Source organism: Macrosteles quadrilineatus, unplaced genomic scaffold (genome assembly GCF_028750875.1).
Source record: "Macrosteles quadrilineatus isolate MER2022 unplaced genomic scaffold, UCM_ALF_1.0 Scaffold_9__3_contigs__length_116548681, whole genome shotgun sequence".
Lineage (NCBI taxonomy): Eukaryota > Metazoa > Arthropoda > Insecta > Hemiptera > Cicadellidae > Macrosteles > Macrosteles quadrilineatus.
The window spans coordinates 37,314,819-37,334,758 of NW_026542602.1; the positions used below are offsets into that span (position 1 = coordinate 37,314,819).

General features: G+C 35.7%; 1 protein-coding gene across 2 annotated transcripts in view; it reads left to right on the plus strand.

The window, feature by feature from the left end:
• LOC129002526 (heparan sulfate 2-O-sulfotransferase pipe-like) overlaps window positions 1–19,940 on the plus strand; it is a 62,106-nt gene that overhangs the window by 11,361 nt on the left and 30,805 nt on the right. For both annotated transcript variants that reach the window (XM_054430395.1, XM_054430396.1), the window contains exon 2: window positions 18,489–18,625. In XM_054430395.1, the coding sequence (XP_054286370.1) occupies window positions 18,489–18,625 (137 nt within the window). The remainder of the gene's footprint in view (window positions 1–18,488; window positions 18,626–19,940) is intronic.

Here is a 19,940-nt window from a genome sequence, read left to right on the forward strand (position 1 = left end):
TATCGCTTGGATCTTGCTGAAACCGAATCGTTGACTTTCTTTCCAGGTGTTTCCGAGGGCAGAGTTCGCGTAGGCTGTTAATACAGATGACTCGTAACCACTCTTCTTGCCGAAGGAGTTGATTTAATAACGGTTTTGGGCGAAAAGAACTCTGAACCTTGAAATGATGATGGCTACTCTTGAAATGTAATTGCATTTTATATAATGTAGTAGTTTCTTAGGTTCATTGTCGAGTTGAAATAGAAAGATTAATCTATCAATGAGTAGAGTCCACGTCGAAGATTTTAAAACGAAGGCATTTGAAGTGTTGGTTCATACATTCTTCTATAGTTTAAAAAAAATTTGTATTGGACATAGCTGACGGATACACAACCTGATGATAGTACATCTTTCTAAAAATAAACATTGGGAAATGATTTGTTTATGTGTATCGGCAAACAATTGAGTTTTATTCCAATTTATTATAGAGCTAAATTCTTTCTGGCTTTACCTTAGGAATTTGGTAAGCTAACCACAAACTTCTTAATAATCTTAAAAAGATCCTACATTTCCACGCTTTTACAGCATGCTATCTTTGACTCAATAGTCAATGATGCTATGCAAGAATTCGTTGTATTTTATAGTCCAATGATGATAATACAACATCCACCGTATGAGTTGGTCCATTCTGAATCTCTTCTTCTAAAAAAAAAATATTCGTAACCAACCCCAAATCAGTATTCCAAATAATTTAGAAAGTTTGCAGCAATCACCAACAATCATTGTTATTAGCATTGACTCAGAGATTCCGAAAAACAGCTGATTCTTTCACCATTAGATAGTTGAAATAATCAAAAGACAGCAATTAAATGTTGATTAACATCCAATCACCGCTAATCACGAGATTCATTACAAAATATCGGTGAATGTGGGTGACTGATATAGTGATATAGAGAAAGATCTGCAAGCTCACGAGTCATGTTGGCTAATAGACTCATCATCATCCGAGCGATCACTGCAATCACTACATTCACTTCCTAGTGAGAGACATGCCTTTCGTTCTGCGGGGGTGTAATGGTGTAATGGTGTTGGTGACAAAGTGACGATATCGAGAGCCAAAGCCTTTCACAAAAGGATTAAGTGCAATTTTGATTAATGGATGGAAAAGTGCAGTTTTGCTTTCAAATTCGAATATTACTAGTTCCTTGTCAGGAATGAGTTTGGGCTATTTTGTACCCATTGATGATTAGACTAATAATAAGTTATGCCTTCAATAGGTCAATGATGTATTGGAACAAAATAAGGAACAGCTATAAATACCTGTAAAATGACTCTAGCGTTGAAAAGCACTTAGAAAAACTGATATCTTGATGTTGGCGCATGCCTGTTACTGTACGTCTGTAAAATGGTTTTCAAATATTGCGGATCTTGTAGACTCTGTTATATGCAATTAGATTAAAAGGAAAACGTGACAATTCTGTAAACATATGGAAATGACAAAAATGTGAGACAAACTTAAATCCATTCCACTCATAATAGATTTATACATTGTTGTAAAAAGTTTCAATCACCAAATCATGTGACTTAAAAATTACAGGTAGGCCTAGTTATTGTTGATTTAGAAAAAAAATAACTGTAATTTTTGGTGTCAGTTTGTTAGTGTTACCTACCTACCTTTGTTAGTGTTTACGCTAGTGTAATTTTACATCTAAGATTTACAAATGCTTTTAACAGAAAGTGGTCTAAACCCTGTAAACTCTTGTGAGTGTACCGTAAAACCTGTCACTCTGGAGCCTATACACTAACAACACACACAATGTTAAATATTACTCTATTATTTTTTTAATCACCATCAAAAATGAAGGTATCTAGCTCTTCTATAAAATTAAAATGTTGCTAAACATGCTGGATTTTAAAATACGATTTAACTCACACTCCCTAGAGAATTATGTAATTCGTTTTCACTAGCGAAAGACTAAATAAAATGTTATAACCATTATAGGCTTAAGAGAAACACTATACATACGACTACAGGTCGATGATAAATTGTAATTCCCTATAACAAATAGTTCGTTAAAGGAATGTGAAGTATAGGAATAGAACGCTCGCCAAACCACCTGCAGTTTGGACATAATGATGATGGAGATGGCAGAAGTAAAGAAAGCAAATAATTGAACTTTATCGAACACAAAACACAGCGCTCTCTTTCGTGACGTGAGAGATTAGCGGAAGGGATTGTAGACGATTGTAGACCGTAATGACAAAGTGATAAGGTCGAAGATCGCACGCGCAGTCGCAGGAGGTAGGGATGATTGTTCTCTCTTCAAGAACATTGTACTGGTAGAAATTTGAGAATTTGTTTCTCGTTCCAAATGTATCATATAGTGGCTACATTGGCAAAAACCTCAACAAACAAACCCAATATGTAAAATATTTCGCACAGTCGATTTTACTCATGCAATCGCAATGGAGGTCATTGATCAAAATTTTGTGCGTAGTGAAAAGTCCTTGTTATACGCATAAGACTCGGGTTAACATGTGGAATCTGATGGCCATTTGCACACATATTACTTTCGAGGTTCATTTACTTGAACTTTTCTCTATTAAAGAACTTCCACTGCTAAAAGCCATGCAATTTATTCCAAACTTGTTACCATTCTCTAACGATTCAACGTTTCATCAACCTCAGTTTCTCAACCAACAATTACACCCAGACGTCTGTATGTACGCAGACGCAGACCTATAGAGGACACGGACTTGGGAACTTCTCAGACCACAATGGCCAGTCCCACCATGGGAATTGGGCAACGGCCTACTTGGGATAACTAGGAACATGGGGAATCATCGGAGTCAAAAATGCCAGAGGTTAAATATGGGCTCCGGTACCGTTACGTTTTTGTTTCCCAAATAGTAGAATTGGAAAATAACAATTTGCCAGATTCGTCATGTGATTTCACGTGTAGTATAGGTAGGTCAGCGGTTTGTTGAATTATTGGTCGTTTGGGTGGATTTTTGTGATGGGGCAATTGTATCGGTCATGGTAGAGGGAAAACATTGGTTTTGTTAATATATAATGTTAAATGTTAGCGTTAGACAATTCTCACACAAAATATGAACTTAAATTAAAAGCATATAGGGTTCAACAACAATGTCAAGGATACAACACAATAAAATATTGTCTAGGGAAGAAAAACAAGTTTTTGACGCATTATTATTATTTTTATTTTTCTCTGCTTTGTGAGAAATGGGCGTTTCACAGTGAGTGAGAGGTTATGTTCAAACGACTCTTCATGTTTTTTTCAATCAGCTCGGTACTGCCCTGTATATAAAAAAAACTGTATCGTATTAAAAAAAGGGAAATAACATCGTTGTAATACAAAAATACAAAAGTGAAAACTCAAGGAAAAGTCTAATCATGCAGAGGCCTGTGGGTATACTGTATACATAGAAAAATTGTGTTAGGATACAACATATCAAGCCTTGTAACTGTTTACCATGCTTGGAACCGTTAGGTTGACTTTGAAAAGGAAATCATGTGTTAAAATGACTCCAAGAGAGAGAAAACTCGTCATAATATTTTTGCTAGACAGACTTGACGGACACTGGACACATTGCTTAAATAATCTTGCTTAGGTAATCCTTGTAACTTTAATGCTATACTATTGAACATCATAGATCAGAACCAACTTGTTTAATTGAAACAGCTGTTAAGATTCATTAATTCCTTTTAAATACTGTATGAAAAATCATAAGGTTAACATGGGAAACTCTAGAGAGCCACTGGGGCGGAGCCCGAAAGCCCGAACAGAATAAAAACTACTTAGTTTTCCTATTTAATGCCCAAATGATCGGTGTACCGAATTTCAGCTTCCTAGGTAAATGGGAAGTGGGAGAATTAGTGATGAGTGAATGAGTGAGCGAGTGAGTCAGTGAGGGCTTTGCCTTTTATATATTTAGATACTGATAAGTAGGAAACTTGGCGAAGACATTTCTTTGTAACGCATGCATAAAACCCTGTTGTATTTGAACTAGTTCAACTCCACTTCGTTCTGTGTCCCATCAATCAATTGACTACACTAAAGAATGAAAACATCCAGGTCATTTAGTGAAGAAAGTTCGACGTTTAATTCAGTTATTGTTCAGCTTAATGGGGAAAGTAACAATTATGATCTGTGAAATTTTCAGATCGTTAATATTTTCGCTCTCTGTAAATGCTCTGACTACACTCCTAACTATTCAAACTAATATTTCTTTATTAAAGTAGTAACAGACAACTCGTTATTTCTAAGCAACTACACGGCAACCAAAAAAACATCGGGGAGTTACCAAATAATTAATTGTTAATATATCGAGATGATTTTATCCATCATTTTGTGGGTTAAATAAGAATTGAAAATGTATCACAAGATATTTTTTCAAGGACTATTCATCACAATGGTTTACGAGAAAATATTTTCTATCGAAAAAAGATTTTAATAAGCATGATAGATATTTGTGCATAAAAATATTTCTTACTGATTACAATCGACCTAATAAAATAACTACTGTACAAACAATAAGTTCTGGTTACTACAAACTTATCGTTGTAAATATTAAGAAGGTATTCTTACGGCTGATTCAAAACACATCACGCCCATAATGACATTAAGGAAATATTGCAATGATTGCACAAGAATCATATATAGTTATGTTAACGTAAAATTTACAAGCCTTTTAAAACTTCTATACTTTATTGGGTCCCCTTTTAAAGTCTAGTCAAGTTTAGAGTAATTATCTGGATAACGGTACCTTACACTGTTTTCTCTTCAAAATATTCCGCATCTTTGTTACTGTTTCGGAAGCCTAATTGAGCTATTCTCATAGTCAGCTGAACACATAGTTTAACTCATAACAGTTTTGTTAAAACTTGTCTATAATATTTTTTTACTTTTTTGAAACAATTTAAGAAAATTTTATTGTGAAATATATTTGTATACGCTGTCTTTAAACGAAAGCTATAGACATTCATGATTAATTTTTTTAAATTATTTATTTATTATCCTGGTAATATTTACTTTTGGTTGAATACATAAAGTATTTCAATCATGATTCAACATGTTAAAATTGTTATATAATAAAAATATCTTGCGAAAACCCATGCTTACATATTAGACTATAAAAATATGTGATCGATCAATTCTGAAATACCCCATATTTTGTTGGAGATAAATTTTATACGTCTGGCAAAGATACTTCTAAAATTAATTAAAAAATACAGTTTCAGCCATAATGTACTGAAACGTTCTATGCGCTTGACTTATTAATATTTTACACGATGTGCCAAAACCCTTTTTGACGTTAAAACGTAATGTTATTTTTTTACCTGAGATAACAGAAAGCAATTAAAAGTCACGATTGAATTGAAGTCTAGCAATGAATTTCGTAAGGTGAAGCTTGTGGTAAATTTCTGATGTCGTTAAAGTCTATTAAGATTGTAGTGTGTGTAAAAAGTCACTATGCGTTAACTGATTTTTATTATTTCAGTAGGTCCAACCCCTTTGGTAATTATCGTAAGCTAACCTCTCAAAATCTACTTAATGAAGAGCCCCACAGATTTTGACCGTTTCGCGAAATATTTTGCGGAAGTGTAATGTGATATTGGCAACACTGGAGGTGTATGTCAACAATCACATTGTTGTAAACAGCTGATTTTGACGTACGCCAGCACAGCTGATATGAGTGTCGTATTTCGTCCTTCGCTCAGATGTGTTAGTTGGTACAATGAACTTGGACTTACCTTCAATATTACCTGTATTTAGTATTTTTTTCGGTGTACAATTTCATTTCCTCGTGCTAGGTAACACCAAGGTATTTTGCTGATTATATGTAACCTGAGAGAGGCGATGTTGACGAGCATTCAGAGGTTTATGGTATTTTTTATTGTGGTTGGAATTCACAATTTTTATCATTTTCAAATTATAAATAAATAAAGACTGAACATTAATGTTGGCATGTTTTCGATTTTGTTTGCTGTATCGAGTATGGTTTTGATCACATTGATTTTAATAAATTATTACATTTTATACCCGATGCAAAGTAATTTTTTATTTGAGTTTGTAACTGCCATTAAAGATTGTGAGATACGTAATCACATAATATATAGTAGCTAATCCTTATTTTGTCATATTACTGAATCTTAGTGATGAAATCTGCTTTGCTAAGTGAAAGACCGATTTTCTAACGTAATTAAGTATTAAGACGCCATTTATTGAAAAAAAACATAGTTGTAATTAATTGATCGCTTTAGCTTTAGTAGCTTTAATTACTAATTACTTTATTGCGACAGTCGCTAAATATGAATACAGTAGAGTGTAGAATGGAGCAAGGATACTTAATGTAACTTTGCTATGGCCAGGAATTAGCTTAACTGAAGTAAACGAATGTATACCAGAAACTATTATCGATTTAATCAAATCATAGTGAATTTGTATCAAATTGAGTTCTACATTAATAGAACACAAAATGGACGGTTTATGTACTATTTTAAATTAAATTATTGGACATTTTCGTTAATTCACTACCACTAGTTTTTAGAGCATTAGATTATTAGCAATAGAAGTGGTAGTGAATTCAACTTTGGTTAGGTTAAGCTAGGCATCGATCTCTGTTGTACTGTAGTAATAGAGATCGATGAAGCTAGGTTATGTTAGTGTAGAGTTTAGTATAGAGTTAGCAAAGGCTAACCTAACCCTACCTAACCACATTCCACTAGTGGTAGTGAATTAACGGAAAAGGTCCAAATTATTTATTTTAAAGTCTACGTAATGTAGTTATAATGGAGTTTGTACATTAGGGATGTCTTATACCATGTGATTGTATAAAGCTCTGTCATTACCTTTTCACCAACCAATATCCAATCAATAATCGACTTCCCATTACTGTGGTCAATTATACCACCATATTTACTGAGGACATAGTGGGTGAAAGTGCAATAGACGTTTCGGCAGGTTGCTGATGGCGTACTCCTGCCTGCAGCTGGTTGTCCGCCTGACCCAGTGTGTAGACCTATTTGTGTGTCAAGGTCCTGGACCGGTCTACAGACACTCGATACATCGTGACTTCCTGGTGATACGAGTGTCTTGGTCATGATCACTGGCCAGACCTCAGACATCAGACCAGTCGACACTGACTAGGCAAGGTCCGTGGACTCGCCAAGTCTTAGAATGTTTCAAGGGATTAGAATTAGATCAGACTCACTAGATTTACTCGATGTAACTCGCGGAGGGATTAAGGAGGACATTTCCTATAACCAGCGTAATACAGTTTCGAACTATCACATGTCTGGTAACAACATTTAAATTAATAATTTTTACCAAGGCTCGACTGGGACGGGTGGCGTCGTCCTGTAATCCAGCTACTAGGAGGTCACGAATTGTGGATATTTATAGGGATGCACTGTGGACGCGATGCTCCCTGGTGTGGATTAACGTCCGCACTAGTGGGTACTACGACTATCCGCAGTACTATCCTGATAATTAGACCAATTCGTAAATTACAAGGAAAGAATGTGGTTCGGATTCCACTATAAACTGTAGGTCCCTTAGTTGCCATTAGCTGTTGGGCTATTAATTAACAGCTGTGTCTTAGGAACATGTCGGCCTTAGTCACTAACAAGACTACAAGATCGCGCCACTCATCCTACACTCATCCTTCACTCATATTTGGGTTAAAATACGCACATAGTGGCGTCCCCATCTTAAATAATTGATAATTGATAATTGATAATAATTGAATTCCACGAGCGAGTTTACAATACGATAAATCTTGTCGGCGAGTACGGCATACAACATCCGCTATTAAATGTTGCTTGTTCACACTTGTGCCTAAACTTGGTTAGTTTTAGCTCACTAATTCACTAAAAATCCAGGTTCCAGCAGATTATACAAAGCTTATTCTGTAAGTCTTTAAGAGCTTTTTAAATATCAGCAATGAAGCGAGTTTGGCGAGTACACTGGGCTTTACGAGCTCTGTGTAAGAGCAACGTACTTTTTAACGTATTTTGCCAAGTATCATTGTATCAATGCATGGTAGTGTAGTAAAGAGTAAGATGAATTGTGTAGCTGTGTTACTGAAGTCCAATAATAAAAAAAAGCTGAGTCTAGTTTTGAACCATAAATAACTACTAACTTTTTTCATGATTGAGTTCAGTATTTTTTTCGTTTACTCTAGACAGTTTCATAAACTACCCTTAATTTAGAATATCAATGATTATGGAGACATATTTGAAATTGGTCTCTTTAAACGTATTGTGTTATTAAAACGTCCGTGTCCACTGACAGAACCCCAAGCTGAAGCCAGCCTTGGTCACCGACAAAACCACGATCAACCCATTTTCCCATTAGAAACACTTTCCGCACAAGATGCGAAAGTGAAATAATCTAACAGCAAAACAACAACTGTTGGTGGAAACGGTCCAGAACGGACAATTCTGCAAATCGCCTGCTTTCCCTGACGAGGAACCCCTACGGTGGCAAATTGAAATTTGAACTCGTGAAAGTAAAAGTGTGTTTAGCGGGTCCATTGTGAATGCGCCCGACGTCAAGGACTTGCTCTTATTCCAGTTACGAATGTCCTCTTGTTATGCAGGAACAACTTTCTTTTTAGCGTTGTTTGTTTACAGTCTGGAAGACCAGGGTTGGGCCAACAGAAATAATAGGCTGTTAGACTCGGAACACGCGGATGAATGAGCAAGTTTGTGGATTGCGCAAAGTTTGTGAAACAAGACCAGTTTCTTTCCTTCTAATGAATGCAACTTCAGGCCCATTTCATGATGAAGTTGTTTTTCTGAATCACTGCAGATGTCTATCTCCCTAGTAAATTATGTAGAACAAGTGGTGCTTCCGTGTTTATATTTTCTCCAGGTGAACGAAATGTAGATTCAGAAACTGGCCAACAAAACTCCTGTTTATGTCCTTAAAGTTCTCTTAGGCTAAGCCCCGTGGACTTGCAAGTAAACAAATATAATATATGTTTGTGCGTGCGTGTGTGTTTTCGTACACTATTGATTGTTGGTCTTGTTACTTTACTATCCAACGTCGACAAGACAATTTACAATAAAATTAGTCATGGTTGTATTATATTCTACTACACACCTCATGGATCAAAACAAAGATAATTTAATTGAGATATGTTTTCCAATGGGGTTTTTTAAATAATGTTTATCAGCATCGTGAAAATGTAGGAAAATACATGATTAACATTTTAGGAAATTTCAATTGGCCGTTTACACTCTCAGAAGGATTCTTTGGCCCGGGCAATTTTCATCACACCAAAATTAAGAAAAGAAAGTGGGACATCCAAAAGAGGATGAAAGCAGCAAGATCCAGCGAGATAGTCGGTCAGGCTTGTCGAGGGTGAGAAGTAGCGCGTGCGGAACATCTAGGTACTTGACCACCCAAGAGGAATTCATTGTGTGCTCTATGTGATGCGCAGGCATCGCTTACTCTATGGCGAGTGTTGATCACTTGACAGAGCGAGCAATTTGGAGGTATAGAGTTATTTAGACGCGTCGTGGACAGTCTACTATAATAGGCTTAATCGGAATGGTTTGAAATCTCTATGGATAACCACTGACTATAATTTACTCTATGGCAGATGGAAGGAGTTGGGGATAACTTTACAGATAGAGCAATTTTAAGGGTACACTTATCTTGAAGAAATTTTTACTATTGTTTGATCTAATGTAGAATAGCCTATAAAGTTGACATGTTGAGATTGTTGCAAGATCTAGCTCCTTTTAGATCTAGGTTGTTTACTCTGTGGAAACCACTGACCATATCTTACTCTATGTCAAGTGTTGGAGACCACTTGACAAAACGAACAATTTGAAGGGTACTCAGCTATCTATAAGCGTCTTTGAGAGGCATTCACTTCTGCTTCTAACATAGCTTGTGATATACGATGTTTGCTCTACGGTAACCACTGACCATAGCTTACTATGGCCTATGTCAAGCATCGCTGAAGATCGCAGGCTTTGTTTTATGAGTTCCTTGCTCCAGGGTAGACTAGCGGTCCATCCCTAATTGGCCTATCCGTGATGGTCGTTGCCTCCCGTGCTTTCACGAACTAACCATCATCTCCGGCTAAAGGTAAAAAGTTTAGTTGCGGGGGTGAAGAAACTGGAGTGCGGAAGTTTGAAACTGTAACAGGTTGAAATATACCAGTTTGAATTATCTTCTTTGAAGCATATGATACATAACTGTGGTTATAGAAAAATATGTTAAATTTATGTGGCCTTATGTGGACTTATGTGGACAAACCTTGGATGTGTACTTTCGTAACACTTCCATTAAAGGACATTTGATAGCGCACCGTTTAGGGGGTGATCTTTCAAACTTCTGTCCTGAAGAACTAGGTCAAAACTCTGTCAATAGTTGGAGGCTTTCGGTCTTTTTTTTCTAGATGGATTGTGATGTATTAGGGTTGTTTGGAGACTATTTAAAACTGTACGTTTATATATTTTGTTAAATAAGATTAATCTACTGACGTATAGTTTGGTTTATGACTAGAGACACCCCGGAGGAAGGATGGGACCTCATAGTTACCTTCGTAGTCACATTATTTCAGCTGCAGTATTTCCTCAAATTCACCAACCACCAACAAAATTTTCAGGATTTGGTTATTTAATGTATGGATCTTCATGGTTCCCTCCTTTCGCAATCATCTCACCTCAATCCTTTATTGTTTGGGATTGAGAACACACTGTAACTCTCAACAGTTCTATTACTTTATCTTCTCAGTGTTTCTATACTTTGATAATAGATAATTGGATAATTCTGTTAGCTTTTAAATAATCTGTCAAAATATGGCACTTTTTGCAGGTTTTTACGGCACTGTAAGCTTTTCAAGATTCCTTTACTCAAAATCTGGCACTTTCCGTTACCCTCGCAAGCATATCACCTCTTCATCCCCATCGCCTTATCACCATTGTTTTTCTATAAAATTAATAAAACTCCGGCTTTTCAATACTCTAAACTCAAAGCACCAGGTACCACCCATCGTTACCTCCCGAGTGCTCAGCCTGAGATCAGCTGTCAGCGCGGAGACACTCAAGATCAGATCGGTCAATGTCAGCAGAGTGACAGTCATGGTCAGCTGAGATGCTGTATTGCTGATAGCAACGGCTTCAGCACGCCACTCACGACATTGCTGCCACTACATCAGCCTTTCATTTCCCCGCGTTCTCCCGCCCACGTGCAGTCTGTCATCGCCATCTGATATAACTGTAAGTGATGCGTGCGGTCGAATGATGACGTGCACATTGCTGGACGTACTGACAATAATTGGGGAAGTTTCGCATTAGGAATTCGGTGTTTCGTTATTCAATTGGAGTAAATTATTTATGGATTTGGGAATGTTGTGAAAAAGTGGAATATCGAATGCATTTCAAGCATGTATCTGTTTTATCGATTATAATAGACCGAGATCATTGACTTAAGTAATTCCTGAAGCATAATTCTCATCTTAATGGGACAGCTTTCGCCATATTATTCAAAGATGGCACAGTTTAAAGAGCACCTAATACAATGTTGTGTTTATTTTTTTCTCTATTAGTTTTCCATACTATGCTAATTTATGGGGATATACAAATCAGGTAAAGAAAACTTTAAGGTCAATTTGCTGACCGTTGTATAAATTGATTACATTTTATTTCTTAATTTTCTTATATATTCCAAACAAATACAACCTAATCTATCTGTAAACTGGTTTTGTTGTCTGGAGTCTGGAACGTTACCCAAAAGGTTTAAGATTAAGGTTAAACGATAAAAACCCGCACTGTCATTCATGGTACTCTTGGGTTATCCAGCAAAGAATCTTCTTCAACAAAGGCACCAGATTTTACAAAAAAAAAAAAAAAAAAAAGTCTAGTGATATTATACAACCTCAATTACCCTAAACATTGGGAAACATTGGCTCTCCGAATAAAATACGTAACTACGTTTCTCCATTTAAGACGTCGTATGAGGAAACATTAAAAACTAAAGTAATTACTTTGGTCTTTGGTTGCCCTGGTTGACGGATTAATGAAAACATATATGGGTGTTCGCCTTATCACCATACTTATATGGACATCCTTCCTAAACCTATAAGGACGTGATATTCTTCCTAGATGTGAATGTCTTCCTACACGCAGATGTGAGGGAAATGGCGAACATCGCCAGGAAACATTATCATAATATACAGTGCAGAACATATGAGTCACGAGGCGATAAGTTATAAGTGAAGTATTAAAACGTTGAAAATTGTGTGTACTTATTTCTGGTTATTAACCTGTTTAGAACTGAATAAAACAATCTATTTCTATTTATAAACTATTCGTAAACAACAGATTGTCCTCTAGTTTAGTTACCAAAATATAAATAATGCAATGTAAAATTTAGCATATAAAACTAGGATAATTTAATATAATTGACAACAACGATCTTAAGCGTTGCCGGACAGTGGACAAATGCCAAACCGGGCTTCAGACTTTACGAAATCGACTCTTCTCCCTGAATCCGAATATAATAAAACACCCAAAAACAATAACAACAAACCTTTTATGTTATTTTTAATGAAAAATGCAAACATTGAATAGTTTTGTTTGTTTATACAACAAAGTTGCATGAATTGAATGTTTGAGGCTACGAGGTCTGGAATTTGTATTCTTGTGGTACCAAACGTTGGCTCGTGACGCGGTGTTTAGAGAAGCTAATTTATAGAATGGCTGAAGAGACCTGAATACCACACAAAGAGTTGGGGGTTTTTATTTCAGTATCTTTTTAACACATTGAATCCTATGCACGGTATGATAACTTAGTACAACTAATTTTACTTGACTAAAAAATTATAGCACAATATATAAAAACAATAATGAATAGATAACGTGAAGACGTTAGAAAGATAATTTACTGCCTTTACATATTTTCTTAGACACTTTTGAGGATTTATGGATAGAACAAAATTAGGCCCCACAGAAAACTATTAATAGAGCGCAATAAAAAGTTTACTGTTATCACGTCGTAATAATATTCATCGGCACGAATCAAAAAGGATTATTGCAGAATACGGGAAGTAAAACAATCAATATACACATTAATAGGGGTGTGATCGGCCTATTGGATGTAGCGCGAGGCTTCTCCGAGTTCAAATCCCGCCAATCGGCAATGGCTTTTTACTATCTGATAATACTGCAGTGACCCTAGCTGGGTTTGGAATTCACTTCAAACTGTAGGTCAACTAACATTGTAAAGATAAAAAAAGTTAAAGTTCTCTCAGACAAAAAGGGCATTCTGGGAATTGAAGACCTCCTTTCACTAAAAACAATAAAAATGTAATTTTTTTGAAATCAAAACCAACTTAAGAATTGATACTTAGTGACGTGTAGTGGATATGTATTGATGCTGGTGATACTGGTCGAAAACATCATGATATAAATGTTTATCCACTCAACTTTTCAATGTCAAAGTTCTACTGAGCAGAATCACCAATTTTTACTATGCAGTTTTTTTTTTGGTTTCAAACGAAGGCAATCTGTTTACTAAATGAGTATAAACGTTGAAATATGTTAATTAAAGCATATTAAGTCAAAACGACCTGGAAAACTTTAATACGTGACAGTAGAAAACCTTGGATATTTACAATAGGAATGGCAATGTAAAGTTTTGGCGCAAATATAATACAAATCGCTTGCTATGTAGGTTATAAATGTATAATACTTTAATACTTTCTTATGAAACGGTGACCATGCAAAGTAGGTATTTTAAGCCAAGTATGAATGGAGATGAATGAAGGATGAGTGGCGCTATCTTTGTAGTCTTGTTAGTGACTAAGGCCGCACATATTCCTTAGAAATATAAGTATATTTGAATACGCAATTACCTAACTTGGTATAGATAAACCGTACATAAATAACCGAAAACCACGACTTCCCTGTATCCCAATCCCACAACAATGCTACGGTCCGTTTCCAGCTCCGGCCACGTCCCGCAATGACCATAACTGTCCACACAGTTTCTCCAGTCTCCAGGTCCAGTTCGCTACTTTCCCGACGTATTTGTTCACGTCCAGATTGTGGCAGGGAATTACTATCCGCTCTGACCCGAGAAACTCGGACGTGAGGGTCAAGTTGACATGAGGGACGGGCGCGAAACCGACATACCGCGGCGAAAACGTCTAATAACTGCCCGGAGATGAAGATTTGCTGTCTCTTGTTCTTGTGAGAGTGTGTGGGATTTTGCAGTTTTTACGAAAGGTCAGTTGATTTTTTTTGGTTTGAAACTTAGCCCAGATTTTTTGATCAGTAGCTTTGTGATGAATAATTATGATTGAAGTAAGAGCTGATAGAAGTCAGTGAAAAAGGTACACAATATATTCAAATTCAGCTTAATAAACGGTATCAGCAATCTGACACATACTTCCTCCCATAAGCTTGTCAACGACCTCATGGGTAAGTGGCGGGAGTACTATGATGTTTTATAAGTAAAATCACATAAGTGGCAATAACTTTTAAACTGTATTTGTTACAGCAAGGGGTGGTTGCAATTTTTTTTAATTATAAGGACCATAACACATTAATTTTAATCATAACCGGTTTTTCCTAACTTTTTGTTACTTTGTGGGTTGTTATAGGAGAATAACATAAGTTACAATAACTTTTAAACAGTAATTATTCACAATAATGGGGGTTGTACAGTTTTGTGTAGGGGTTAAAATGGCTATAACATTCTAAATTTTAATCAAAATCGCCCTGGCCGATATTTGAAAAAAATTGTTTTTTCTGTTGTTTGTGAGGTTTTATGGGAAATCACTATAAAAAATTAAAAATACAAAAATTTGACAAAAAACCTTGAGATGGTGTGTATATAACATTCTAAATTTTAATCAAAATCGCCCTGGCCGATATTTGAAAAAAATTGTTTTTTCTGTTGTTTTGGAGGATTTGAGGATAGTTATAGGGATGATTTCTTGAATCTGGAAAACCATGAGTACTTTGTTATACAAATTGAAAGCGAGAATAATGCACTGATCAATTTCCTCTTGTTTTGATTAAATACATAACTTTCAATAGTAGTTTGTATACTACGAATTTCACTTGTTTGTTTTACTATTTAGAAACACAATAGAGTCTGAAAAGGTCGACTAAATTACACGTTATTCCAAACAACTTAATTTTGTCACATTCTTTCAGATGGTTGATTTCAATTTCACAGTCTTTGTTTTCATGCATCAAGCTCTTTTCAGGTTCCATTCATAGTCTAAAAGTTGTCTGAAACAATGGAAATCGCAGCCATTGTTAGTCTAATGCTTCACGGTTGTTAGGCACTCTGATCTTTGACCCGCTGGATCTGTTTATTCTAAAGTATAAATTCACTTTCTCTGCCACATTTACGTTTTTGGAAACGAGACTACTTGTCGTAAACTGCAATGTATGGCTTATCAGCGCTCAAGAGACTTCCAAAATGGGCTCCTGTGTTCGACGATGTCAAACATCTATCATAGATTTAACATACCGTACTCCATTACAGATTCACCATTATGGATCAGTAGATGTTTCTGTATCGTATACATTTAGAACCTTTTGAGGTTTACTGTTTTTCCAACTATTTCATCAACTACAAAACCTATTAGGGCCAAATAGAAAGATTTATTTTTGAAATTTAGCTTAACTACTGATTAGTACAACCTATAAAACTCACACTTAACACACATTACACACATCAGAATTGACTGCAGTTTTTCATAATAAAATGGGAAGCCTTCTAGCAATATCCAAATTAAGTTGCTATGTTTCTATGTTTATGATGGAATGGGGAGATATTCTTTCCCGCCCATCCAGCTTCGTGATCGAAGACTTTTTAATACTTGTCTTTTGAAATGGCGACCATACAACGTAGGTATTTTAAGCCAAGTATGAATGGAGATGAGTGTATGATGAGTGGCGCGATCTTGTAGTCTTGTTAGTGACTAAGGCCGACATATTCCTTAGACACAGCTGTTAATTAATAGCCCATACAGCTAATTGCGACTGAGGGACCTACAGTTTATAGTGGAATCCGAACCATGTTTTTTCCTTGGTATATACGAATTGGTCTAATTATCAGGATATTACTGCGGATAGTAGTGGTACTCACCCGTGCGGACGTTAATCCACACCAGGGAGTATCGCATCCACAGTGCATGCCTGTAAATATCCACAATTCGTGACCTCCTTGTAGCTGGATTACAGGACGTCACCCCAGTCATAATAGACTGCTGGATATAATAACAATAATGCGTTTATGGACATATATGTCATATTAAGTAGACTGTTACGTAAATTATATCAGTAACACATATTATGTAAAAAAAACCGCTTCACTTTGCTCTCCGGTGACGTTAAATCTTGATTTCCTTCTATTCTGCTGTCAAAAAACCACTCACGGAACCAGCTTTACAAAAATGCAAACGCGCAAAAGAAAATAACTTTAGTAAAGGACATTTCTAGTGGTAGGAAGCAGTTATTCTCACGACGTATCCTTCGCCCTGTAGGATGCTCATCTCTTCCTAATTGGGTATAATTTGAGCTAATGACATTGCGGTAATTGGTAGCTTTTAAGTGCGGCAATTAATCTAAACAATTTATCCGGTGGCTGCACACTCATGGCGTGGCTGGATTCAAAGATAATTTGTTGGACCATGTGGTATGGTTTCGGTTTTAGTTTCGTGGGGTTCTTAAGCTTAATGTTCTTTTTTGTAGGTTTTAACTCTCTTTGTAACTGGGTCAGAAACTGAAGAAGTAAAAAACAGTACCCTCAACCTAACGGAGAAAATAACTGTATGTATCATAAGCTTGAGGAAATTACGTCACTGATTCGAATGTAAGCTAATAATTATAACAGTATATCCATTTGTATATAAATACAAACCACTGTTTATATTCGAGCCAGTGACGTCGTTTGTTTTTGTTTATGATCCATACAGTTATCTGTTCTACTATACGTTTGAATACACTAACTTATTTTACAATTTGATGAAAAAATAATCTTTCTATCTGGTTTGCATTATCTATCTGCAGGGTTTAATCATAACCTATATGAAAATAGAAACAAGTCATTAGTAAATAAAGCCAAATGTGAACTCGGTGAGTTTGTTGCCCTAGGAAACAATCAATGTATAGCCTACTTCTGTAATCATCAACATAATATGCCAATAAGCTTATTTTAAATTTTATTTTAAAATATTTATAGAAGAGCTTTTAGAGGGTAATAATGATCTTGCTTTAATACATACTTTGTCATTTGCGTTGGAAAATTTGAATTCGTGTTATAATATATCACAATTTGTTTAGTTAACACAACTATTCCACTCCTCGCCGGTAGAATACTCGAAGAACGGAGTTCCCACGGAGTTTCAGAGTTTCAAAGTTTCCAAATTTGTCTACATATTGATAAGCTAAATGACAAATATTGTAAGTTAGTAACATCTTCCAATGATTTCTAGAACATCGTTATCCATTCAGTTTATGAATTTACAAATATACGACCTATTATTGTTAGTAGAACTAGGCCAAACTAAAGGTCAGACTTTGAAAATACTACTCACGTCATATATTTGTCAAGTACTCGCCTCTAATTTTACACGTCAGTTGGCGCATAATTTGAATCCGTAAAATTAAAGTTTATCTCATCCTATTGTGGGCCAATTCAATGACACAATCGTCCAAGACTTTACATCACGTTACAAAATGATATAAATATTCCAAGGATAAGGTCAAAACGCATGATATCATACTGTTCGCAATATACATTGTTCACATGTAAATTTACAACACCTATTTTATTGCGTGTGATTGATGATGTAACAGGGATTTAATACGTTAACCTAATTCTACCAAGGTAATATAAAGGCAATTTAAACCATTAAAGCTGTATATTTTATAAAAAATAACGGTTTTAATGCTAAGTGAATATTGAATGTGATAAGATGATTTTAAGTGGTCATTTTATACTGTGTGGCTTCGAATAGTTGCTGTTAAAGAATGGCCTCTTGGCACTGAGGTCTTTATAAAAAGATATATTTTTAAGACTTTCTTATTTAGAATTTTTACCAATGGCCTCTTGGCACTAAGGTCTTTATAAAAAGACGTATTTTTAAGACTTTTTTTATTTAGAGTTTTTACCAAACTCTTTGCCATCCTTTGCCTTTACCATTGACTAAATCCTTGATTCTCCATTCTCTTCCACGTGCATCGCACTCGTCGATCAGTGACTCAGTTCATTGAATACAGTAGTGGTTGCTAATATAATTGGATTGAGATGCTTCTAAAATACTCTTATTTTGATATTTTTATTCTGCATTTGTTACCATACCATTTCCCCCACACCCTGTAGTAAACATCGTAAACTTTACTTTGCGCATTTGTTATATTCCGTCCTGCCTTCTTAACTCCATTTCGATAATTTATCACTTTTACATATGTAGTGAGTTTTCACAGAGTTTTTTGTTTGCAGGACCAGTGAGTTGGTAGCCCTGATGGCCATCTCCAGCACCCTGTTCCTGTTCCTGCACACGCGGGAACTACACACTAAACTGCGGCAGATGGAGACAAGGGTGCAGACTGACGACCTCACTGCCAACCAAGTCTCAGGTTCGTCGACAAAGAGATCTTTTATAATATCATGTCTAGATTTTTCATTATAAACTTTGAAAATAATTGCAATTTTTGGAAACTCGTACACCAGTGCGAAGTGGATGGAATTAAGGAAGGAAAAGTAAAAAAAAATCCAAAGAGGACCGCGTTTGTTGTCTTGACGTTGTCTCTACGTCAAGTAGTTGTCTCCGTCGATTCCACTTTCTTGGACCGCGAGACAACTTTACGTTGGACGTTAGCAAGAAAGGATACAAATTGACGGTGGTGTACCCGTCAAGTTATAGTGATTGAGATTAGTGGATAAAATGTTAAGAACAAATGTTAGGACAAGCGGACTAAGTGACTTTAGGTACTATACTCGAGTTTCTTTTAAGTTTTAAGGAAATATCTACTGATTTCAGATAACCTCCGAAGAGTATTACCATCAGGTTAAAGATTCCTGATTCAACAGTGAAACATTTGGTAGTACACTCTGACTTGATTTGGGAACATAACAAATCCAACAAATGTGGCAATTATATAACATTTACATATAGACATTCTTTGTGAAGGAAGATTCTTCAAGAACCAGCAATAAGGGAAAACTGTTTTACATTTGATTAACTCACTCGTAATGCGATCAACATTAATTTGAACACTACATACCTCTCAAGGATTAAATAACGTCGTCCTTATCATTATATAACTATTACAGTATTTGCAGCTCAGTACTAACTACGGTTCGTAATAGCTACTACAGCTAGTCGAAAGTACTTAACGGAATGACAGTACTTAGCTAATGAGTGCCAACTACATTAGCTTCTTATACATTACTACATTACCTCGTACCTTCTTCATAAGCGTTACGCGCGTCGGTGCTTTTACGCGGGTGATATTAATGTCTCCAACATCATTCAATGTGTATACTTATACTTGAATTATTTACAGGATGGTTAATTATGTAAAATATGTTGCAATTGTATCGATTTCGATCATTTACGACGGATATAATCAGACCAATAAGAGATTTAGATGATCGGAATGATGTCCTAGCTCAATACTATTACTAATTATCCAAGGATAAACGCAATTTTAGTGTTCTAAGTCTTAAGATGGACCTGACCAAAAGTCCATGATACATATTTTTGTTAATATCTTTCACCTTGTAATTAAATAAAACTATTAGTGTAAATAGGCTGAGCAGTATTAGAAGGGATAATTTTCATCCTTATCACATGTTGTTTATGAAAACCTTTTTTATGCCCTACCGTCTAGCTTTCAAAATTATATTTTACTTGCAACATAGACATTTTAAATTTAAATATTGGTTATT